Raw genomic sequence first — 25921 nt, 5'->3', positions numbered from 1 at the left:
TATATTTAGTAGGTGATGATATTGTAATATTATTTTGTTAATATGAAAAATAAATTTATATTTATTAAAAGAAAGATGGATTAATGGAGAAAAGAAAAAGAAAATAACCTATGAATGAAAAAAATAATTGTTAAAATAAATTTATAAAGAATATGTAAAAATAATTATTAAATTTAAAAAAATTAATAAATACTTGTATTGTAAAGTGTAAATTAAGAATAAGAAATTGTAAACATACTAGAGGAAATCATTTTTATATATATTTATATATAGTTAGATATATAGTTATAGATGATCAAATTAGAAAACAACTATAGATATCAAAATAATACATCTTTTTATATATAATAGAAGATTATAATTATGAAAGTAAATATAAATAATTTTACAATTTTATTTTAATTTTAGAAAAAGGTTCAACTTGATAAACGGTCAAATAAAAACTATCAATTTTAAAAACTACACTTAAAGGATAAAATTAATAAAGTAATTATTTTAATTAAAAAATGATTATTTAAAAAATAAAACTAGAAAATAAATATGTATTGGAATCCCTTCATAGTACAGGGAATTCGTTTAATTATTTATGGACTTTATCTTCTGTATATGGTCATGATTGAGTAATATCTTATATAATGGCAAAATTTCCTGAACATGTTTTCCAAAATTATGATGATGCACAACTCTTCACCCTTAAATCGAGACCTAAACGTTCCCACCAATTAATACAATTTCACTCTATCTACGAAAACAAAAAAACAAGCTCTAAAGACAAACCTTCATCCTCAAAAAAAAAAAATGGAAAAGTGATTTCAAAAATCAACCTCATCTTCTTATCCTCAATTGGAGAAAAAAAAAGTGAAAAGTGATTCAAGAGAGTAACCCTTTACTCTCTTTAGATTTCCATTATAAATTTTATTTTAAGGTTAAATATGTTTTTATTTTCTTAAGTTTCACCGAAATTTGAAATTAGTCCCTCTTTGAAACTTTATACCACTTTAGTCACTTATCTTTAGAAATGCATAAATTTAGTCTTTTTAACCAAATTTTGTTAAATTTATTTCACGTTTCAAGCGCATTTCATGGTAATATTTGAAATGTTAACACCTTTTAACATATTTTTTTTCTTTAATATTAGCTCAAATATTATCGTAAATCACGTTTGAAATGTCACATAAATTTGACAAAATTTGATTAAAAGAACTAAATTCACATATTTTTAAAAATGAAGAACTAAATTGGTCTAAAGTTTCGAAAAGAGACTAATTACAAATTTCACTGAAACTTGAAGAAAAAAAACATATTTAACCCTTTATTTTAATATACTCAATAATTCCACATTGCATAATAGTCAACATTAAAAGGTAATTTAAATAAACTTTCTCCTCCAACTCTCCAAAGCCTTTTAACAACAAAACTGTGAAAAAGTTACAAATTTCAAATGATCAATACTTCAAATAAGATTATTGACCTTAACAATGGCTCAATGAACTTGAAATCATAACAACAATAAAAAAATAATAATAATAATATGGTACAACTATGAGAAGTATAAAATGTAAGGAAAAAACAGCTATTATCTGTTCTTAATATTATATTTCATAGTACTTCATGGAAGATAAGCACAAAAACGGAAAACAAGACACAAGATGTTATTCAGTTTTAAATTACAACACAAGACATCATTGTCATGTTGCACTGTTCTGTTCTATTCTAGTGTACTATGCAAAGGCTTACACCAGGACCATGTTAGATTTATAACCTTAATCAAAAAGGATTTGCTGAACGCTGCTTCTTACCGGCACCTTTATTACCCTGTTTCTTGTTACCACCTTTACCTTTCCATGTTCCAGTTTCACGATCTCTTGATGGTGCTGAATTCAACAAATGCTTCACGTTGAGTATGCCATTTCTAAAATGACCTTCACTCAACTTCAAACCCTTGTTTTCTGGCTTGTGCTTTACAGCTGATCTTTTACTGCTACCACCAAGCTTTCCCCCAAATTGTCCCATAATCAAACGCTAAAAGTCAGTGGTACATATCATACATGAAAAATGTTAGTAAGAGACCAACAAAAAATCACAATAGGGCACAAAATAAAAGTGGGGAATGATAGAAACTAATTACCTCTTGGAGCATTTTTTGCTCCCTCTCTTTTTGTTTCTTCATCATTGGTCGAGCCACACTTAAAGGTAATCTCTGATTCTTGGGGGCCTATATATGATAAACATAAGAATTTTGTTTCCAGAGAATCTTGTAATAGTATTTGCATTGGCACATGATGATCAAAATAGAATATAAAAATATTCTTCACCTTTCCACAAAGAGAAACAATTTTTCTATCTTCAATCTTCTTGCGTTCTTTCCATGTCATATGTGAGTAACCTGCAAAATACGATAATTAGCAGCCATTATGAGAAGTAGCTGCACCATCTGGACATAATGGAAAGGAAGAAAACACCAGGTGAACTGGGCATGGTTACCATAAATTTTCAGCTCCATCCACTCAAAATTAAAATAAAGGAACAAACATTTTCTAAGAAGCGTCCTTATATTCCATAAACAATGACTATCCTCAATAACACTTATACAACTGGCTATCAACTATGCAATTCAATCCTCTAAATCATCCTGGATAAAGAAGATTTAGTCATTAAGTTACATGCAGCCCTGGCCTACATGTTACAAGAGAAATTGAACCCTCTGTCACGTATCCTAAATCAAAAGTTTAGGTTGAATAGTTTCAACTAAGAATAACTTATGTTTTGCACAAAAAAAGAGGAGTCTTTACACGGAAAGCAGAACAGACCAGAAGGAAGAAGATATGAATTCCCATGAAAGTTAATTCCTTGAGTAACAAAATTAAGAATTTTTAAAAGTTACATACTCTTCCACGAACTTCCAAATCCACAAACCAAATACTAATTGAAGCATACAATCACAATACATAATTTCCTTCAACAATACAATGTCACCTGTTCAAATGACACTAAGATTCTAAACTATGAGATCAGTGTCAGCCTACAAATTGATACAGTGCTTTAAAATCAAAGAGTTCAGCAACAAAGTATGCATTGCGCAGCAGCATCAGAGCAGAGTAAAGAACTGCAATCTAACTATATAAAAATATAAATATTATCCTAATAAGCAAGAACATAGTCATTAACTTTTCATAATCCAGTGTTTTCTATTGGATTAAATATTCAATACGCATCAACAACAGAAAGCAGATTCAAAGAGAAGATACAGACAAGATTTAAGTAAAAGGAAAAGAAAATAAAAATGAGAAGGAAAATGAACATTACTAAAATTTTCAACATCTTTCATAATCTTCCTTATATCCATCTCTTGGTCCTGCATATCCGTAGGCTCTCGAGAACTATGTCCTCTAGATTTTTTCCTATTCTTGTCCATCTTTGTCATCCCTGCATTCAAAAGGAAGGACAAACGAGATTTAGGGGAAGAGGATACAAGTCCCTGACTACATCATATTGTGAAAATAAAAGATAGCTCGAATCGATCTTGAATTTAGTCTGACACAATGTTACAAAATCATTATCATTCCCTCTAATGCAACAGAGACACGATTAAAATTTCTTCAACTAATGTTTCTGTCGCAACCGGAATCGCGACGGGAAGGCGAACCAGAAAAAGAAAACGGGTTTAAAAAGAGATTTGGAGTCGCCACCATAGTTATTCTGGAAAACTATGGAAAACCATAAAAGTAAAACAAGTCTGCAAAAAACCAGATTTTGGATTCGGGAGTCGGTTACGCGTAGGGAAGGTGTTAGCACCCTACCGCGCCCGCCCGAGGGCGGTACCTTTAATTAAAAATGCAAAATTGATGTGGTTTTCAAAATATTAATTTTCCCAAAAATAATAAGACAAAAATGCTAAAAAGAAACAAAAATATTTTTTTTAATTTTTTGGACCCGACAAGGATTGACCTTGGTCCTACGTATTCTCATTAAAAATGAGAAATCAGGGTTACATAGTTCTTTAAAATATATGAGAAACAATTGAGAAAATCATTTGATTTTTTGGAGGTGAACCTGACAAGGACTGGCCTTGCTCCTACGTATCTCACGGTGGAGAATCAAGGATCACGTAGTTCTTAGAAAAGGGTATAGTTGTTTGAAAATGTTGATATATTTGTATTTTGAGAATTTTGTATTTTTTTGGTATTTTTGGATTAGTTGAAAATATGTGTCACACGACGCGAGCGATCGGACAGACACTAAAAGGGAAAAAAAACTATTTTTGGTATTTTGAAAATGAGTGTCACACGGTGCGAGCGACCAGACAGACACAAAAAGAAAAAGAAAACTATTTTTGGATTTTTTAGATTTTTCCATTTTTTTTGTAATTTTTAATAATTTTCAAATATTGGGTTTTTTGAAATAATAAATAAAAAAATGGAAAACGAAAATAAATGAAAAAAAGAGTAAATAAATACAAGAAACAAGAGGTACAAAGCAAATACAACAACAAGCCCAAAAATAAAAGACAAAGGAATGGGGTGCATCACATGTGGGAGGTGCATGTAGTAACAGGTGGGGTGCAGTAAATAAAGGGGTGTGCTAAGGAAACACAAAATGGAGGTGCAGGAATTAAAAATGGGGGTGCACGAAAAGAAAGGAGGAGGGTGTGGTTGAAGTAAAAGAGGGGTGTATGTGGTAAATCCTAATAGATCCAGATCCAAAACAGGAGGGGTGAAGCTGAAAAAAGGGGGGTGCACGGAGAGTGTTCAGCCCCAATTTCCATCCTAACTAACCCTAATTAAAAGCTTCTTCTCTCCACTGTGCGGCAGCCCCTTCCCCTCGACACCACCGCAGCTCCGACCTCCGGGACCACGCCTGCACCGCCTAAATCAACGGCGACGATGCTGACCACCGTCGCGAGCCCCGCCGGCGACGACATCGCTATTCGATTCACGCGCCCCTGCACCAACGTCCGCAACGCCCACAACGTCTTCCCCAGCGCGTTCCAAACAGGGGTTGCACCGATCCCCTTCACGGCCGCAAGGTTCAGCTCGCCGCAGGTCGCCGTCAGCAGCTCCAGCCGTCGCAGACGCCCACGTCGCAGCCATTCATCTCCAAACCTTGATCCACTCCTTCCGCATCAGAGGAAAAACGCCCTAGACCCCGTGACTCGCTGCCATCGTGCCACCGTCACGCGACTACACTCTCGTTCAGAGCTTCAAATTGCCGACGGCCTCGCTTCTGATTTCTTTGTTTCGATTGGGTATATGCGATTGGGAAAAATGTGAGGGTTTGTGTGCTGCTTGGGGTTTAACAGAATATGAAAAGTGGTGATGAAGTGCGTATGCTTGATCTTCTGAGTGCACAGGTTGAAGGTGACGGTTAAGGAAATAGGTTCAGGATGAAGGTCGGAGGTTGTTGATGGTGGACAAAATGTGTGTTTCGTTTTTGAATATTCCAGCAACAACAATCATCACATACAAACATATAACTAGGTTCAAATAAAGTTAAAGCATCGTGACGCTTACCTCCTATCTTCGTTCACGCTTACCTCCCATCTTCGTGCAGTGATTTTGGCCTCGCATTGATTCTTTCCTCACCTTGGCTGGCTTCCCTTCTCTATCTTTTTTCTTTCTGTGCTCTCACCGTGTGTGCTCTTTTGATGCTTGGAAGTTGTGTGTGTAGGTGGAGAAGGGGAGAGTGGGGCTTTTGGTGTTCACATGAATTGATGGTGTTTTCTCTCAATTCCGTAGAGGAAGAGAAAAAGTAATGAATGAATTCTCTCCGGTGGTTCTCTGTGGATGGGTTTTTTTTGAAAAAAAAAAAATGGAGAAGATGAAGTCCCTTCTTTTTATTTTTTAGATATGTGATGGTATTAAAGGAGAAAAAGGAGATGGTGAAAAAGTGAAGGTTACGTGTTGAACCGCTTTGTAAAAAATTGATGGATTGATTTTGGTTGTAGCGTGTAATGGCTAAGGGAATAGGCCGTGATGATTGGGAAGGGGCGTGGGTTCCCTTTTTAGGGTTGCAGGGTTGCAGGAGAGATTGGTTTTTTTGAAAAGGTGCATGAAAAAAATAAAAGTAGTGGTTTGCTTGTGGGCCCGGATGTGATTTAATTTTTTTTTTCAATGAAAACCTCTTTCTTCCTTTTTTTTTCAATTCGGTGCAGGTGAGTAATGAATTGGTGAACCATTAGAAGGAAGAGTGACACGAGTCACTTCTTGAATGGAGGAGAATTGGGGGGGGGGGGGGTACGAATAGAAAAAGAATATGAGGGAAATATTGGACTATTAAACCATTAAAGAGGAAAAAAGAGATTCGTCACTTTGTCTTTTATTTTTTTATTGTATTTTTATGTTTTCTTTTTTCTTTGTTTTTCTTTTACTTTTTGCTCTTTTTTCAAATATGTTTTTTTTTTCTTTTTCTTAAAAAAAATGAAAAATAAAATAAAATAAAATAAGATAAAAAGATGAAATAAAACAAAGTAAAATAAGAAAAAAGAAAAAGAAATATATATATATATATATATAATAATAATTCGGACGAAATTGGGTGTTAACAGTTTCAAAAATTACATCATTGGTTTCCTATACCAATTTTCACAGCAATATTGGGCATTTGCTGTGAGACAAATTTGACAAAAAAACCTTGAAAAAATTGGCAATGTTTAGGATCGATTAAAACACACTTTGTGGATTTCACAACCAAATAGGCATATATACTATATCATCCTTCAATTCGGTTGTCAAGTTAGACAAAGGGAACGAAAGGGAAGGAGCAGTACGAAAACGAGAATAACAATTTTACCTGTGACTTCGTCTAGGATGGGTGAAGCCAAGCTAAGTGTACCGCTCAAGGAGCCGCTATGACAAAAATCAGAATTTTGAAACCCTATTCCTACTAAGTGTAGATCGAAAAAATGTTACGCAGAGCGATGATCCATTAACAAAATGAAAATCAATGAAATAAAATAAATAAATAAATAAGCGAATGTAACCTTGAAAAGCTTTTCGCAATTGCTCACTGTCTTCCGATGGAGCAGGAAAATTAGGAGGAACCTTCAACGTCGCCATTTTCGCTCACGATCTCTGTCCCCAAGACAATGCGATATGATGCTGAAAATTGAGAGGAATGTGAGGAGTTGTTACCTTCATTTATACCAAGAGAGAGCACGAAACTATTGGCTTTTGTAATACCTCAGACAACACATTGTCATTGGAAAATAAATTAATTTACTTGATTCTTTTTAAAATATTAATATATCAAATTAGCATTTGGCTTTATAATTCTTTCTTTGGTATTTATTGATATAGATAACACATACTTATAATATTTAATATGAATAAAAAAATATATAAAATATTTTATAGAAATAATTAGCATTTATTTTCTAAAATGTGTCTTATAATAAGAATAAAAGGGATACTATTTTAATACCATATTAATTGTTTTTTAAACAAAATATTGAAAATCCTGACTATTTCTTTATTACATCTTTTTATTCGTGAATTAGTATTAAATATCTATTAACTTTATTAATGAATAATTTATGAGGGATTTCATAAGGGTAACACCCAACTTAGTAAGATTTACTTAATTAATTTAAAACATTACATAGTTCACAAAAAGTAACTTAAAACTTCAATTTAATTCATAATAATTCATCAATTAGGACAATTTATACAATATGCAAAATATATACATAAGGGAACTACTCTCTTGACAACCATCACTTCAACTTAATTCATAAGAATTCATCAACTAGGAGGATTTATATTAGGAGTGGCAATGTGGGTCGATTCGGCCTGTTTAGGCCCGACTCACATTTGACTCGCAAAATACGGACCGTCTCGTCCTGCGTTGTATCTTAATTGTGAGCTGAAAAGTTTGATCCATCCTGCATAAGTGCGGGCCCATGGGTTTGCGGTCCAGATTGCTTTTTTTTTTTTAATTCTTATGATAAAACTTTTAATGTTGAAAAATTTGGGAAACCTTAAGAAATTCACGAAATTAAGTAAAGACTTTTGGAAGTTTGATGATAAATTGATAATTCAACATTTTTAGCATATTTATATTCGTACTATGACATACACAATGTATTATTTAAATTTTAACACATTAAAAAATACATAATACTTATTTTTTCTAGTTATACAAGAATTTGGAACTTTAATGCAAAAGTCCATCAAAAAAAGTAAAAAAAGTAAGGTTAAATTACTCTTTTAGTCCCTCTATTTGTCAAGTAATATCAGTTTGGTTCTCAAGTTTTTCGTTATCTCAATTTGGTCATCGTTTTCTTGAAAATGATTCAATTTGGTCATTGCCGTTATTTTTTACCAGACAATGTTCAAGTCAACGCCATGTGTTAATTTCTGGTTTTTTTTATTTTTCTTTAATTTTTTTATTTTGTACACATGTCATTTCACAGTTGTGCCACGTGTCATTTTGGTCTCTATATTTGTTTTTAATTTCAATTTAGTCTCAATTTTTGTAAAAATTAAGCAATATTGTCCCTTCTTAAATTGACACTCAATTTAATTTTTTTATAAATCCTGTGATGATATTCTTAATAAAATTGACATTTTTATTAAATATTTGTGAAAATATTTTTAAACAAGTTTTTTTTTAGTTTTATTATTAAACAAAGTTAAACCTCAAACTTAATTTCAAAAATTAATAATTTTGTCATCATATATAAAGGCACCAAGTGTATCATATTATACAAACTTAGTGAAGATTAAAAATCAAATAACTTGTCACAAATAAGTTTAGGAACTAAATTTCAAGTTCAAAACAAAATCAAAATCTAATGTTTTGTATAGAATTTAAAGTTAATTTAAAATATTTAATAAAAACGTTAATTTTAGTAAGAATATCACCATAAGATTTATAAAAAAGTAAATTGAGTGTCAATTTAAAGAGGGACAATATTGCTTCATTTTACAAAAATTGAGACTAAATTAAAACTAAAAACAAATATAAGGACCAAATTGAGTCATTTTGACACATGGCACAACTGTGAAGTGACATGTGTAAAAAATTTAAAAAGATTTAAAAAAAACAGAAATTGACACGTGGCGTTGACTTTAACACCGTCTAGTCAAACTAACGGTAATGACTAAATTGAATCATTTTTAAGAAAATGAGGACCAAATTGAGACAACGAAAAACTTGAGAACCAAAGTAATATTACTTGACAAATAGAGGGACCAAACGATTAATTTAATCAAAAAGTAACTAATATACACAAGTACATCTTTTTTTTATGCAGGCTTGCAGGCCGCGTGCTTCTGCGGGTGCAAGCCTGCAGGTTCACCACCCTGGCCCGCCCAGCGTAATTTTTGCGGGCCTGTGGGCCAGCCCGATGGGCCAGGCCCATATTGCATCCCTAATCTATACAATACACAACCTAAGCGAACTACTATCTCTTGACAACCATCAACAGACATATTGCTTTACAACTCTCCCATTTGAACTATCATTTGCTCACTATAACATAATTATTGCAATTCATATTATTAAAATTAAAACATGGTATAATCAAATTATTTTCTTTCACATCAATTATCAATTAAATATAAACAAAGTATGGCTAAAATGGCTACAAGGTTGGATAATCTCCCTTTCACACAGTATAACATGGTAAATTCGATATTTGGAAGTTTGGTCAAGCACTAAAATTCTACTATAGAACCTCTTTCAACTCTCTCAACTAGACATTTTTCTCTATATGAGTATGATTCTAGCAGAGTCAGAATAATCTCCTTAAATCCCCTCAATACACCACCTAACATAGGTTCAATATGGTATTTCCTTCTTGGAAATCTCTACATTATCCTCGTCTAAACAATCAAACATAAACAAATTCTCAATGCAATTCCATAATATATAGTTCATACAATACATTTAAATTTTCAATCATCACTTAAACTCAATTTAAACATGTCATACTTGGATATTTTGAAAAAACAAAATAAACATTCAATTTGAAAATTCCCTTACTCATTGAGTGACACCATGACTCGCCCAACGAGTGGGTACGACAAGAAATTTGCCCAAAATTTGCTCAACGAGTATGTCTATCGCGAATAAGCCACTGAAAGAAATTTATTCTCCAATCTCGCTCGACCAGTCTTATCTTGCCAAGCAAGAGAAATAACAGAGTCTTGCTTCTCTGACTTTCATAAACACTTTTCACTTAGGAAGTAGATCCCTCACCCAACAAATGAGACTTCTCATACCTTTTTGACTTGGTAAATTACGCAAACATAAAGCCAAAAAATTAAAGATAGACTAACCTCCCGCCATTATCATTGTCACAAGAATCCTTTTAATTTCAAACCCTCACTCTCATAAACTCTAATGCTATAGTATACAATATATCATAGAAAAGAGTTTGATTACCAAAATCGCAAAACACCTGTAAAATTTATAGAGTTATGCCTATCACAATAATTGCTATGATAAATTGTTGCAAATTTGGTGGGATTATAATAAATCTACTGAATTGGGATGTCACAAAAGTTATTGTTGAAATCTGATTAACATCTCATGATATTGTCTTATAAATTTTTATGTGTTTTAACCTAATTTTAATATACTTTTTAAGATATATAATCTATCTATCTATCTATCTATCTATCTATCTATATATATATATATATATAATTTAATATTTTGTGTCCATATTTTATAATTTTAATTATAATTTTTATAATATAATTATTTATTAAATTTTTAAAAATTAGCAATTTTCTTTTTTCTTATTTATAAATAAATATTTAATTATTTATAATAAAAAAGTATTTTTCATTTTTGTCATGTTAATTATTCTTTTTTTAAAATTTAAATAATTATTTATAATAAAAAAATTGGATTAAATATGTTATTGGTTCTTCAAGTTTTAATGAAATTTGGAATTAGTCACTCTTCAAAACTTTCGACTAATTTAATCATTCATCTCTAAGAATGCATGAATTTAGTCATTTTAACCAAATTTTATTAAGTTCATATGACGTTTGAAGGATATTTCATGGTAGTATTTGAATTGTTTACACCGTTTGACACATTTTTACTTCAATGTTAACTCAAATATAATCATAAAATGCGTTTAAAATGTCAAATAAACTTAACAAAATTTGATAAAAAGGACTAAATCAACGCATTTCTAAAGATGAAGGACTAAATTAATATAAAATTTCGAAGAGAGACTAATTTCAAAATTCACTAAAACTTGGGGAACCAAAAACATATTTAACCCTAAAAAAAATATGCAATATTATTTATAATTAAATTTATTTTAATATCTATAATTATTTACACTTTATGTTTTTCAATTTTACTCTTTTAATTTCTATTTTTAAAATTTAAAATATTTATAGATATTTAAAATTATATGCACAAGCGCAAGAGAGTGCATTTACGCTGGTTATAAATAATTGTGTTTATAATTATAATAAAGTTGTTTAAAACAATTTTTTTTAACTTTTGGTCATTTTTGTTCAATCATATCAATGTTATTTGTGGTACATGGTGATAACTGAAAAGGATAAGAATCAAATATTGAATTATTATAGCGGTTATTTTTTAATCTAAATATAAATAAGGTCATTTTTGTTTTGTGTTCAAATAGGTCCCAATTTTCGTCAATTTTGTTCAATTGGGTCCTTTTTTGCTAACACCGTTTAAATCATTAACGGCCATGAACAGTGACTGCCACGTGTCACTTCCTGGTTTTTTTGAATTTTTTTTATTTTTATTTTTATTTTTTTAAATTTTTTTTAAAAAATTTTTTAAATTTTTTTAAATGTACACGTGTCAACCCAGGAGTGTGCCACGTGTCACTTTGTGGTTTTTTTGAATTTTTTATTTTATTTTTTTGAATTTTTTTTGAATTATTTTTTAAATGTCCACGTGTCAATCTAGTAGTGTGCCACGTGTCAAAGTTAATATTCTATATTCAATTTGCTCCCTATATTTGTTATTTTTGTTCAATTAGGTCCTAATTTTTGTTAAGATTAACCAATTTGGTCCCTATAGAAGATGTGACCAAATTTAATTTTTATATCAAATTTATAATGATGTGAATTTTAATATATTAAATAAAGATATTTAATAAAAAATATGAATTTTAATATAAAAATTAAATTTGGTTTTAATTTGGAGAGGGACCAAATTGGTTAATGTTAACAAAAATTAGGACCTAATTGAACAAAAATAACAAATATAGGGACCAAATTGAATTTAGAACATTGACTTTGACACGTGGCACGCTACTGGATTGAGGACATTTAGAAAAAAAAATTTAAAAAAATTTAAAATTTTTTTAAAAAAAATTTAAAAAAATTCAAAAAAACCACGAAGTGACACGTGGCACACTCCTAGGTTGACACGTGTACATTTAAAAAAAATTAACAAAATTTAAAAAAAAAAATTAAAAAAAAATAAAAAAAAATAAAAACAAAAACAAAAAAAATTCAAAAAAACCAGGAAGTGACACGTGGCAGTCACTGTTCATGGCCGTTAATGATTTAAACGGTGTTAGCAAAAAAGGACCCAATTGAACAAAATTGACGAAAATTGGGACCTATTTGAACACAAAACCAAAATTAGGACTTGTTTCAAAAAACTTGACGAAAATTGGGACAAAAAGGTATTTTAGCCTATTTTTAAATAAATACAATTTGTATCTACTACTACTTTAAACCTTTAAACGTGCCCATATCTTTTAGTAGGAATAGGGTTTCAAAATTCTGATTTTTGTCATAGCGGCTCCTTGAGCGGTACACTTAGCTTGACTTCACCCATCCTAGACGAAGTCACAGGTAAAATTGTTATTCTCGTTTTTGTACTGCTCCTTCCCTTTCGTTCCCTTTGTCTAACTTGACAACCGAATTGAAGGATGATATAGTATATATGCCTATTTGGTTGTGAAATCCACAAAGTGTGTTTTAATCGATCCTAAACATTGCCAATTTTTTCAAGGTTTTTTTGTCAAATTTGTCTCACAGCAAATGCCCAATATTGCTGTGAAAATTGGTATAGGAAACCAATGATGTAATTTTTGAAACATTAGTTGAAGAAATTTTAATCGTGTCTCTGCTGCATTAGAGGGAATGATAATGATTTTGTAACATTGTGTCAGACTAAATTCAAGATCGATTCGAGCTATCTTTTATTTTCACAATATGATGTAGTCAGGGACTTGTATCCTCTTCCCCTAAATCTCGTTTGTCCTTCCTTTTGAATGCAGGGATGACAAAGATGGACAAGAATAGGAAAAAATCTAGAGGACATAGTTCTCGAGAGCCTACGGATATGCAGGACCAAGAGATGGATATAAGGAAGATTATGAAAGATGTTGTTTCATAACATTTTTATTTTTTTCAACCAGACAAAATATCATCAATAAAATGTGACCTTTTATTTCAATCGATTTTAATTTTATTTTCAAAATTGAGTTAAAAGCATTTATAATTTTTAGATTCAAGATTTAAAATAATATTATGTTACTATCAAGTTATTCTCACCATCAACAACAGTAAAAACACAGTGCTCACTTTTTTTTTATACAAAATTATAATTATTATAAATTTAAATATATATTTTTTAAAATTTAATTGTAAATAATTTTTATTTATTTAATAGATAATTTTTTAATCAAAAAATTGTTAAGTTTAAAAAAATAATTAAAAAACAATAATTAAATTTAGAAAAACAGTCACTTAAAAAATAAATTTGATAAAATAATTATTTCAATTCTAAGTAACTTTTATTTAAAAAATAAATTGTAAAATAATTGTGAATAAAAAAAATGAAATTTTCTTTTATATACATGTAACATCATACCAATATAACTTTAAATTAATTTACCTTGACATAGGATAAATCTTTTACATTAACCATCCATAGAAATTAAACTCTAATAATACCTTTAACAGAAATAATAAAATATATATTTAGTAGGTGATGATATTGTAATATTATTTTGTTAATATGAAAAATAAATTTACATTTATTAAAAGAAAGATGGATTAATGGAGAAAAGAAAAAGAAAATAACCTATGAATGAAAAAAATAATTGTTAAAATAAATTTATAAAGAATATGTAAAAATAATTATTAAATTTAAAAAAATTAATAAATACTTGTATTGTAAAGTGTAAATTAAGAATAAGAAATTGTAAACATACTAGAGGAAATCATTTTTATATATATTTATATATAGTTAGATATATAGTTATAGATGATCAAATTAGAAAACAACTATAGATATCAAAATAATATATCTTTTTATATATAATAGAAGATTATAATTATGAAAGTAAATATAAATAATTTTACAATTTTATTTTAATTTTAGAAAAAGGTTCAACTTGATAAACGGTCAAATAAAAACTATCAATTTTAAAAACTACACTTAAAGGATAAAATTAATAAAGTAATTATTTTAATTAAAAAATGATTATTTAAAAAATAAAACTAGAAAATAAATATGTATTGGAATCCCTTCATAGTACAGGGAATTCGTTTAATTATTTATGGACTTTATCTTCTGTATATGGTCATGATTGAGTAATATCTTATATAATGGCAAAATTTCCTGAACATGTTTTCCAAAATTATGATGATGCACAACTCTTCACCCTTAAATCGAGACCTAAACGTTCCCACCAATTAATACAATTTCACTCTATCTACGAAAACAAAAAAACAAGCTCTAAAGACAAACCTTCATCCTCAAAAAAAAAAATGGAAAAGTGATTTCAAAAATCAACCTCATCTTCTTATCCTCAATTGGAGAAAAAAAAAGTGAAAAGTGATTCAAGAGAGTAACCCTTTACTCTCTTTAGATTTCCATTATAAATTTTATTTTAAGGTTAAATATGTTTTTATTTTCTTAAGTTTCACCGAAATTTGAAATTAGTCCCTCTTTGAAACTTTATACCACTTTAGTCACTTATCTTTAGAAATGCATAAATTTAGTCTTTTTAACCAAATTTTGTTAAATTTATTTCACGTTTCAAGCGCATTTCATGGTAATATTTGAAATGTTTACACCTTTTAACATATTTTTTTTCTTTAATATTAGCTCAAATATTATCGTAAATCACGTTTGAAATGTCACATAAATTTGACAAAATTTGATTAAAAGAACTAAATTCACATATTTTTAAAAATGAAGAACTACATTGGTCTAAAGTTTCGAAAAGAGACTAATTACAAATTTCACTGAAACTTGAAGAAAAAAAACATATTTAACCCTTTATTTTAATATACTCAATAATTCCACATTGCATAATAGTCAACATTAAAAGGTAATTTAAATAAACTTTCTCCTCCAACTCTCCAAAGCCTTTTAACAACAAAACTGTGAAAAAGTTACAAATTTCAAATGATCAATACTTCAAATAAGATTATTGACCTTAACAATGGCTCAATGAACTTGAAATCATAACAACAATAAAAAAATAATAATAATAATATGGTACAACTATGAGAAGTATAAAATGTAAGGAAAAAACAGCTATTATCTGTTCTTAATATTATATTTCATAGTACTTCATGGAAGATAAGCACAAAAACGGAAAACAAGACACAAGATGTTATTCAGTTTTAAATTACAACACAAGACATCATTGTCATGTTGCACTGTTCTGTTCTATTCTAGTGTACTATGCAAAGGCTTACACCAGGACCATGTTAGATTTATAACCTTAATCAAAAAGGATTTGCTGAACGCTGCTTCTTACCGGCACCTTTATTACCCTGTTTCTTGTTACCACCTTTACCTTTCCATGTTCCAGTTTCACGATCTCTTGATGGTGCTGAATTCAACAAATGCTTCACGTTGAGTATGCCATTTCTAAAATGACCTTCACTCAACTTCAAACCCTTGTTTTCTGGCTTGTGCTTTACAGCTGATCTTTTACTGCTACCACCAAGCTTTCCCCCAAATTGTCCCATAATCAAACGCTAAAAGTCAGTGGTACATATCATACATGAAAAATGTTAGTAAGAGACCAACAAAAAATCACAATAGGGCACAAAATAAAAGTGGGGAATGATAGAAACTAATTACCTCTTGGAGCATTTTTTGCTCCCTCTCTTTTTGTTTCTTCATCATTGGTCGAGCCACACTTAAAGGTAATCTCTGATTCTTGGGGGCCTATATATGATAAACATAAGAATTTTGTTTCCAGAGAATCTTGTAATAGTATTTGCATTGGCACATGATGATCAAAATAGAATATAAAAATATTCTTCACCTTTCCACAAAGAGAAACAATTTTTCTATCTTCAATCTTCTTGCGTTCTTTCCATGTCATATGTGAGTAACCTGCAAAATACGATAATTAGCAGCCATTATGAGAAGTAGCTGCACCATCTGGACATAATGGAAAGGAAGAAAACACCAGGTGAACTGGGCATGGTTACCATAAATTTTCAGCTCCATCCACTCAAAATTAAAATAAAGGAACAAACATTTTCTAAGAAGCGTCCTTATATTCCATAAACAATGACTATCCTCAATAACACTTATACAACTGGCTATCAACTATGCAATTCAATCCTCTAAATCATCCTGGATAAAGAAGATTTAGTCATTAAGTTACATGCAGCCCTGGCCTACATGTTACAAGAGAAATTGAACCCTCTGTCACGTATCCTAAATCAAAAGTTTAGGTTGAATAGTTTCAACTAAGAATAACTTATGTTTTGCACAAAAAAAGAGGAGTCTTTACACGGAAAGCAGAACAGACCAGAAGGAAGAAGATATGAATTCCCATGAAAGTTAATTCCTTGAGTAACAAAATTAAGAATTTTTAAAAGTTACATACTCTTCCACGAACTTCCAAATCCACAAACCAAATACTAATTGAAGCATACAATCACAATACATAATTTCCTTCAACAATACAATGTCACCTGTTCAAATGACACTAAGATTCTAAACTATGAGATCAGTGTCAGCCTACAAATTGATACAGTGCTTTAAAATCAAAGAGTTCAGCAACAAAGTATGCATTGCGCAGCAGCATCAGAGCAGAGTAAAGAACTGCAATCTAACTATATAAAAATATAAATATTATCCTAATAAGCAAGAACATAGTCATTAACTTTTCATAATCCAGTGTTTTCTATTGGATTAAATATTCAATACGCATCAACAACAGAAAGCAGATTCAAAGAGAAGATACAGACAAGATTTAAGTAAAAGGAAAAGAAAATAAAAATGAGAAGGAAAATGAACATTACTAAAATTTTCAACATCTTTCATAATCTTCCTTATATCCATCTCTTGGTCCTGCATATCCGTAGGCTCTCGAGAACTATGTCCTCTAGATTTTTTCCTATTCTTGTCCATCTTTGTCATCCCTGCATTCAAAAGGAAGGACAAACGAGATTTAGGGGAAGAGGATACAAGTCCCTGACTACATCATATTGTGAAAATAAAAGATAGCTCGAATCGATCTTGAATTTAGTCTGACACAATGTTACAAAATCATTATCATTCCCTCTAATGCAGCAGAGACACGATTAAAATTTCTTCAACTAATGTTTCAAAAATTACATCATTGGTTTCCTATACCAATTTTCACAGCAATATTGGGCATTTGCTGTGAGACAAATTTGACAAAAAAACCTTGAAAAAATTGGCAATGTTTAGGATCGATTAAAACACACTTTGTGGATTTCACAACCAAATAGGCATATATACTATATCATCCTTCAATTCGGTTGTCAAGTTAGATAAAGGGAACGAAAGGGAAGGAGCAGTACGAAAACGAGAATAACAATTTTACCTGTGACTTCGTCTAGGATGGGTGAAGCCAAGCTAAGTGTACCGCTCAAGGAGCCGCTATGACAAAAATCAGAATTTTGAAACCCTATTCCTACTAAAAGATATGGACACGTTTAAAGGTTTAAAGTAGTAGTAGATACAAATTGTATTTATTTAAAAATACTAGTAATCATTACAGTGTCAAATAAAATATGACCTTATTTATATTTAGATTAAAAAATAACCGCTATAATAATTCAATATTTGATTCTTATCCTTTTCAGTTATCACCATGTACCACAAATAACATTGATATGATTGAACAAAAATGACCAAAAGTTAAAAAAAATTGTTTTAAACAACTTTATTATAATTATAAACACAATTATTTATAACCAGCGTAAATGCACTCTCTTGCGCTTGTGCATATAATTTTAAATATCTATAAATATTTTAAATTTTAAAAATAGAAATTAAAAGAGTAAAATTGAAAAACATAAAGTGTAAATAATTATAGATATTAAAATAAATTTAATTATAAATAATATTGCATATTTTTTTTAGGGTTAAATATGTTTTTGGTTCCCCAAGTTTTAGTGAATTTTGAAATTAGTCTCTCTTCGAAATTTTATATTAATTTAGTCCTTCATCTTTAGAAATGCGTTGATTTAGTCCTTTTTATCAAATTTTGTTAAGTTTATTTGACATTTTAAACGCATTTTATGATGATATTTGAGTTAACATTGAAGTAAAAATGTGTCAAACGGTGTAAACAATTCAAATACTACCATGAAATATGCTTCAAACGTCATATGAACTTAATAAAATTTGGTTAAAATGACTAAATTCATGCATTCTTAGAGATGAATGATTAAATTAGTCGAAAGTTTTGAAGAGTGACTAATTCCAAATTTCATTAAAACTTGAAGTAAAAATGTGTCAAACGGTGTAAACAATTCAAATACTACCATGAAATATGTTTCAAACGTCATATGAACTTAATAAAATTTGGTTAAAATGACTAAATTCATGCATTCTTAGAGATGAATGATTAAATTAGTCGAAAGTTTTGAAGAGTGACTAATTCCAAATTTATTAAAACTTGAAGAACCAATAACATATTTAATCCAATTTTTTTATTATAAATAATTATTTAAATTTTAAAAAAAGAATAATTAACATGACAAAAATGAAAATACTTTTTTATTATAAATAATTAAATATTTATTTATAAATAAGAAAAAAGAAAGATAAACAGTTTTAGAGAAAACATGTATAAGTAATTGCTAATTTTCAAAAATTTAATAAATAATTATATTATAAAAATTATAATTAAAATTATAAAATGTGGACACAAAATATTAAATTATATATATATATATATATATAGATAGATAGATAGATAGATAGATAGATTATATATCTTAAAAAGTATATTAAAATTAGGTTAAAACACATAAAAATTTATAAGACAATATCATGAGATGTTAATCAGATTTCAACAATAACTTTTGTGACATCCCAATTCAGTAGATTTATTATAATCCCACCAAATTTGCAACAATTTATCATAGCAATTATTGTGATACGCATAACTCTATAATTTTTACAGGTGTTTTGCGATTTTGGTAATCAAACTCTTTTCTATGATATATTGTATACTATAGCATTAGAGTTTATGAGAGTGAGGGTTTGAAATTAAAAGGATTCTTGTGACAATGATAATGGCGGGAGGTTAGTTTATCTTTAATTTTTTGGCTTTATGTTTGCGTAATTTACCAAGTCAAAAAGGTATGAGAAGTCTCATTTGTTGGGTGAGGGATCTACTTCCTAAGTAAAAAGTGTTTATGAAAGTCAGAGAAGCAAGACTCTGTTATTTCTCTTGCTTGGCGAGATAAGACTAGTCGAGCGAGATTGGAGAATAAATTTCTTTTAGTGGCTTATTCGCGACAAGACATACTCGTTGAGCAAATTTTGGGCAAATTTCTTGTTGTACCCACTCGTTGGGCGAGTCATGGTGTCACTCAATGAGTAAGGGAATTTTCAAATTGAATGTTTATTTTATTTTTTCAAAATATCTAAGTATGACATGTTTAAATTGAGTTTAAGTGATGATTGAAAATTTAAATGTATTGTATGAACTATATATTATGGAATTGCATTGAGAATTTGTTTATGTTTGATTGTTTAAACGAGGATAATGTAGAGATTTCCAATAAGGAAATACCATATTGAACCTATGTTAGGTGGTGTATTGAGGGGGATTTAAGGAGATTATTTTGACTCTGCTAGAATCATACTCATATAGAGAAAAATGTCTAGTTGAGAGAGTTGAAAGAGGTTCTATAGTAGAATTTTAGTGCTTGACCAAACTTCCAAATATAGAATTTACCATGTTATACTGTGTGAAAGGGAGATTATCCAACCTTGTAGCCATTTTAGCCATACTTTGTTTATATTTAATTGATAATTGATGTGAAAGAAAATAATTTGATTATACCATGTTTTAATTTTAATAATATGAATTGCAATAATTATGTTATAGTGAGCAAATGATAGTTCAAATGGGAGAGTTGTAAAGCAATATGTCTATTGATGGTTGTCAAGAGAGAGTAGTTCGCTTAGGTTGTGTATTGTATAGATTAGGGATGCAATATGGGCATGGCCCGTCAGGCTGGCCCACAGGCCCGCAAAAATTACGCTGGGCGGGCCAGGGTGGTGAACCTGCAGGCCTACACCCGCAGAAGTACGCGGCCTGCAAGCCTGCATAAAAAAAAAGATGTACTTGTGTATATTAGTTACTTTTTGATTAAATTAATCGTTTGGTCCCTCTATTTGTCAAGTAATATTATTTTGGTTCTCAAGTTTTTTGTTGTCTCAATTTGGTCCTCATTTTCTTAAAAATGATTCAATTTAGTCATTACCATTAGTTTGACTAGACGGTGTTAAAGTCAACGCCACGTGTCAATTTCTGTTTTTTTTTTTAATTCTTTTTAAAAATTTTACACGTGTCACTTCACAGTTGTGCCATGTGTCAAAATGACTCAATTTGGTCCTTATATTTGTTTTTAGTTTTAATTTAGTCCCAATTTTTGTAAAATGAAGTAATATTGTCCGTCTTTAAATTGACACTCAATTTACTTTTTTATAAATCTTATGGTGATATTCTCACTAAAATTAACATTTTTATTAAATATTTTAAATTAACTTTAAATTCTATACAAAACATTAGACTTTGATTTTGTTTTGAACTTGAAATTTAGTTCCTAAACTTATCTGTGACAAGTTATTTGATTTTTAATCTTCACTAAGTTTGTATAATATGATACACTTGGTGCCTTTATATATGATGACAAAATTGTTAATTTTTGAAATTAAGTTTGAGGTTTAACTCTGTTTAATAATAAAACTAAAAAAAAACTTGTTTAAAAATATTTTCACAAATATTTAATAAAAATGTCAATTTTATTAAGAATATCATCACAGGATTTATAAAAAAATTAAATTGAGTGTCAATTTAAGAAGGGACAATATTGCTTAATTTTTACAAAAATTGGGACTAAATTGAAATTAAAAACAAATATAGAGACCAAAATGACACGTGGCACAACTGTGAAATGACATGTGTAAAAAAAAAAACCAGAAATTAACACATGGCGTTGACTTGAACATTGTCTGGTAAAAAATAACGGCAATGACCAAATTGAATCATTTTTAAGAAAACGATGACCAAATTGGGATAATGAAAAACTTGAGAACCAAACTGATATTACTTGACAAATAGAGGGACTAAAAGAGTAATTTAACCTTACTTTTTTTACTTTTTTTGATGGACTTTTGCATTAAAGTTCCAAATTCTTGTATAACTAGAAAAAACAAGTATTATGTATTTTTTAATGTGTTAAAATTTAAATAATACATTTTGTATGTCGTAGTACGAATATAAATATGCTAAAAATGTTGAATTATCAATTTATCATCAAACTTCCAAAAGTCTTTACTTAATTTCGTGAATTTCTTAAGGTTTCCCAAATTTTTCAACATTGAAAGTTTTATTATAAGAATTAAAAAAAAAAAGCAATCTGGACCGCAAACCCATGGGCCCGCACTTATGCAGGATGGATCAAACTTTTCAGCTCACAATTAAGATACAACGCAGGACGAGACGGTCCGTATTGTGCGAGTCAAATGCGAGTCGGGCCTAAACGGGCCGAATCGACCCACATTGCCACTCCTAATATGAATCCTCCTAGTTGATGAATTCTTATGAATTAAATTGAAGTGATGGTTGTAAGTAGTTCCCTTATGTATATATTTTGCATATTGTATCTCCCTTATGTATATATTTTGCATATTGTATAAATTATCCTAATTGATGAATTATTATGAATTAAATTGAAGTTTAAGTTACTTTTTGTGAACTATGTAATGTTTTAAATTAATTAAGTAAATCTTACTAAGTTGGGTGTTACCCTTATGAAATCCCTCATAAATTATTCATTAATAAAGTTAATAGATATTTAATATTAATTCACGAATAAAAAGATGTAATAAAGAAATAGTCAGGATTTTCAATATTTTGTTTAAAAAACAATTAATATGGTATTAAAATAGTATCCCTTTTATTCTTATTATAAGACACATTTTAGAAAATAAATGCTAATTATTTCTATAAAATATTATATATATATTTTTATTTATATTAAATATTATAAGTATGTGTTATCTATATCAATAAATACCAAAGAAAGAATTATAAAGCCAAATGCTAATTTGATATATTAATATTTTAAAAAGAATCAAGTAAATTAATTTATTTTCCAATAACAATGTGTTGTCTGAGGTATTACAAAAGCCAATAGTTTCGTGCTCTCTCTTGGTATGAATGAAGGTAACAACTCCTCATATTCCTCTCAATTTTCAGCATCATATCGCATTGTCTTGGGGACAGAGATCGTGAGCGAAAATGGCGACGTTGAAGGTTCCTCCTAATTTTCCTGCTCCATCGGAAGACAGTGAGCAATTGCGAAAAGCTTTTCAAGGTTACATTCGCTTATTTATTTATTTTATTTCATTGATTTTCATTTTGTTAATGGATCATCGCTCTGCTTAACATTTTTTCGATCTACATCTCCTCCGGATTCAAGTGGTTTGCGTGTTCGTGATCTGACTCTGTTCGGTTTATTATCTATCAAGTGTTAATCGTAACGCTTCTGTTCTGATCAAATTTTACATGTTTTATGTTTGAATTTTAGAGTGCTGTGTTTTTGTATTTGGTTTATGGAGTCACTGTTAATTATTTTTGCTTCTTGATGCACGAGTGAGTGAATGAATGAATGAATGCTGGAACAGCTTTCGTGCTGTCATGTTTTTCACACATGCATTGCAGTCAGCAAACTTTGACCGTTGATTGGATATTTGGATGAATATCAGACAACTCTGGTCTCAAATCATAAATGTTTTAAGTTCCATTTAAATATAAAATACAAGCCTTTTGATCTTCATCCAACGGTTACAATTTGCTAACCGCGTGAATACGTTGAAAATTTGACCGTAGCGAATGATGATCATTCAGATTTGGTTTGGTTGCCGATGGTGTCCACGCTTGTGTTTCTAAGAGTGAAATGGAACGGTTTCATACAAATGTTTGACACAGCCTTAATAATAAGTAATGAGCTACCTGTGTAAATGTAAGTAGTTTTTTTAGTTTTTGTGCTGATAAAAAAAGAAAATAGTTTTTGTACCTGTGTCTGTGTATGTGTTCATTCACAGTAACATAAGTGCAGTGCAGATTACTATTACAGAAAATGAATACATTGTGAAATTGGAAATTTGAATTATTCGGAGGTGTTAAAACAAATCAGGGAATTTACTGTGTTCCTTTGTTTTATCGTGGCATGAGGCATTTTTATTCTCTCATTTTGCAAGTTTGTTTTCATTGCCTATCCAGTTGTCACTGTGACATATCTTTGCAGGTTGGGGAACGAATGAAGCATTGATAATATCAATCCTGGGACATAGAAATGCAGTTCAGCGTAAGTTGATTCGTGAAGCTTATAATGTAGCCTATGGAGAAGATCTTCTTAAAGATCTAGACAAAGAACTTTCAAGTGATTTCGAGGTCAGTTTAAATCTCTTGATGTTTTGTTTCTTTAGGTAATTAATAATCTGACGCCCATTTCATAACTTTCAATTTTACCATTTTTATCAACATTTCAATTTTCATCATTCTTCATGTATGCGGTTAACCTTGATTTAAGGAAATTGATAGTTGCTGTTATGAAGTTAGTTTGTTGTCTAATGTTTGATGTTGTGAATATAAAAGCGGGTTGTGCTGTTGTGGACACTGGATCCTGCTGAGCGTGATGCCTTTTTAGCTAATGAAGCCACTAAGAAGTTGACTTTCAGTCATTGGGTCCTTTTGGAAATTGCTACCACTAGATCTTCAATTGATCTCCTCAAAGCTAAGCAAGCATATCAATCCCGCTTCAAAAAGTCCATTGAAGAAGATATTGCCTATTATACTTCTGGAGACATACGCAAGGTAACTTTCTAATCTACGTGTTTATCTCTTGATAGGAAAAGTTGCCTTTGGTAGATATCGTTTCTTCATCAATCAGTTTTTTCTAAGATAAATAAGCCTTTTGTATTTAAAAAAGAACCTTTGTTTAGGAAACGTGTCCCAGATTTACGTCCAAATAATGAGTACGTGCCCCTTTAGAATATGGATATAACCATTCAGTCTTGTTTTATTTAAAAGCTAATCCCCATTTTTTACGTCCAAACATAACTTCTTCTACGTTACTTAGTGAACTTTAAAAAATAAGCGATTCGAGACATGCACGGGGTCTAACAATTCTTTTCAGACATTTTTTTTCCCATTACCTGATGAAACTTTGTTTTTGATAATAACAGCTATTGGTTCCTCTTGTGAGCACATACCGTTATGAGGGGGAGGAGGTGAGCATGCCACTGGCAAAATCTGAGGCTAAACTGCTTCATGAGAAGATTTCAAAGAAGGCCTACAATGATGAAGAACTGATCAGGATTTTGTCAACAAGGAGTAGAGCACAGTTAGCAGCAACTCTGAATCACTACAAAGATGAGTTCGGGAATGCCATAAACAAGGTATAGACAACCTGGCCGAGTATTAATCGCTTCTAGTATCAACTGCAGTGCTGAACTTTTGTTGTCGATAATGTCACTGTTCACTTTAAGAAACATGATTTCCTGTTATAATTTTATGTAGTAGATGACTATTCTGGGATTACTTCAAAACGAAAATATATAAAGACAAGATAGAAATTGCCATTAAGTGATTATTATAAGATTAACCAGTGACTTATTGTTGAATTAACAATCGGCTTATGTCTGCAGGATCTGAAAGCTGATCCAAAAACGAAAATATATAAAGACAAGATAGAAATTGCCATTAAGTGATTATTATAAGATTAACCAGTGACTTATTGTTGAATTAACAATCGGCTTATGTCTGCAGGATCTGAAAGCTGATCCAAAAGATGAATATCTGAAATTTTTGAGGGGTGCCACTAAGTGTTTGACATTCCCTGAGAAATATTTTGCGAAAGTCTTGAGGCTTGCTATAAATAGACTGGGAACTGATGAATGGGCCCTTACTAGAGTGGTGGCAACCAGAGCCGAGGTTGATTTGCAGCGAATTGGTGAGGAATACCAAAGAAGAAATAGCGTTCCTCTAGACCGTGCAATAGCCAATGACACTTCTGGAGACTATAAGAAATTTCTCCTTGCACTGGCTGGACACGATGATTAAGAGTTATCTCTTACTCTGTTCAGTTCTCATGGAATTGCTGGTTAGATTTTTTTCTTTTTTCTCTAATCATAAATGCGATATTGTTGTTAATATATCTGGACGGGGGAATTCGGCGTCTTTATGTTAATACTGCTTATGAGAGGGCATAAACTATCCTGATGTTTTTAAAATAATATGTTTTGAATGTCGGAAATTCATGACATATAGAGCTGTACCCTTTTAATAATAAAATATCGATTGCATCTTTTTCTACAACATATTATCACACTTCACTCTATGTTGGTCTACATACGGAGCATAAAAGCAACTGTAATTGTTAACTTCTCAATATCATATCTCAACAATTATATCATGAAATGCATA

General features: G+C 30.2%; 3 protein-coding genes across 4 annotated transcripts; 1 reads left to right on the top strand and 2 right to left on the bottom strand.

Moving 5' to 3' along the window:
* Positions 1-1559: 1559 nt before the first annotated feature.
* Positions 1560-5836, bottom strand: LOC146887445 (uncharacterized). Of its 2 annotated transcripts, none has more exons than XM_085671288.1 (5): positions 5534-5836; positions 3307-3426; positions 2316-2386; positions 2129-2215; positions 1560-2022 (listed from the first exon to the last, which is right to left on the bottom strand). In XM_085671288.1, the coding sequence occupies exons 1-5, from the start codon at positions 5565-5567 to the stop codon at positions 1768-1770; spliced, it is 567 nt and encodes a 188-aa protein (XP_085527414.1). In that variant the 5' UTR covers positions 5568-5836; the 3' UTR covers positions 1560-1767. The 2 variants fall into 2 exon arrangements, with proteins under 2 accessions (XP_085527414.1, XP_085527415.1); XM_085671289.1 differs by having other exon boundaries at positions 5511-5797.
* Positions 5837-15493: 9657 nt separating this feature from the next.
* On the bottom strand, positions 15494-17514 carry LOC114176313 (uncharacterized). The gene is made up of 4 exons (XM_028061311.2): positions 17241-17514; positions 16250-16320; positions 16063-16149; positions 15494-15956 (listed from the first exon to the last, which is right to left on the bottom strand). Exons 1-4 carry the CDS (start codon positions 17356-17358, stop codon positions 15702-15704), a joined length of 531 nt encoding a protein of 176 aa, XP_027917112.1. The 5' UTR covers positions 17359-17514; the 3' UTR covers positions 15494-15701.
* A 5131-nt stretch (positions 17515-22645) lies between these two features.
* Positions 22646-25815, top strand: ANNAT2 (annexin 2). Its single transcript, XM_028062700.2, has 5 exons — positions 22646-22808; positions 23742-23887; positions 24092-24310; positions 24682-24894; positions 25265-25815. The coding sequence occupies exons 1-5, from the start codon at positions 22733-22735 to the stop codon at positions 25556-25558; spliced, it is 948 nt and encodes a 315-aa protein (XP_027918501.1). The 5' UTR covers positions 22646-22732; the 3' UTR covers positions 25559-25815.
* The last annotated feature ends 106 nt before the right edge of the window (positions 25816-25921 follow it).

The sequence above is a fragment of the Vigna unguiculata genome, chromosome 3 (genome assembly GCF_037176805.1).
Source record: "Vigna unguiculata cultivar grain cowpea cultivar isolate G323 ecotype 2 chromosome 3, ASM3717680v1, whole genome shotgun sequence".
Lineage (NCBI taxonomy): Eukaryota > Viridiplantae > Streptophyta > Magnoliopsida > Fabales > Fabaceae > Vigna > Vigna unguiculata.
This window is presented reverse-complemented; position numbering and strand designations above follow the sequence as displayed.

Excerpts from the sequence above, each read along its gene's own strand:
- LOC146887445 (XM_085671288.1), bottom strand. The coding sequence starts at position 5,567 with ATGCGAGGCCAAAATCACTGCACGAAGATGGGAG. Across the intron at positions 3,427-5,533 it reads TCACTGCACGAAGATGGGAG|GGATGACAAAGATGGACAAG; the intron begins GTAAGCGTGAAC and ends TTTTGAATGCAG. Across the intron at positions 2,023-2,128 it reads AGCAAAAAATGCTCCAAGAG|CGTTTGATTATGGGACAATT; the intron begins GTAATTAGTTTC and ends ACTGACTTTTAG.
- LOC114176313 (XM_028061311.2), bottom strand. The coding sequence starts at position 17,358 with ATGACAAAGATGGACAAGAATAGGAAAAAATCTAGAGGACATAGTTCT. Across the intron at positions 16,321-17,240 it reads GAAAGATGTTGAAAATTTTA|GTTACTCACATATGACATGG; the intron begins GTAATGTTCATT and ends CGTATTTTGCAG. Across the intron at positions 16,150-16,249 it reads TTGTTTCTCTTTGTGGAAAG|GCCCCCAAGAATCAGAGATT; the intron begins GTGAAGAATATT and ends TATCATATATAG.
- ANNAT2 (XM_028062700.2), top strand. The coding sequence starts at position 22,733 with ATGGCGACGTTGAAGGTTCCTCCTAATTTTCCTGCTCCATCGGAAGAC. Across the intron at positions 24,311-24,681 it reads CTTCTGGAGACATACGCAAG|CTATTGGTTCCTCTTGTGAG; the intron begins GTAACTTTCTAA and ends TGATAATAACAG. Across the intron at positions 24,895-25,264 it reads TCGGGAATGCCATAAACAAG|GATCTGAAAGCTGATCCAAA; the intron begins GTATAGACAACC and ends TTATGTCTGCAG.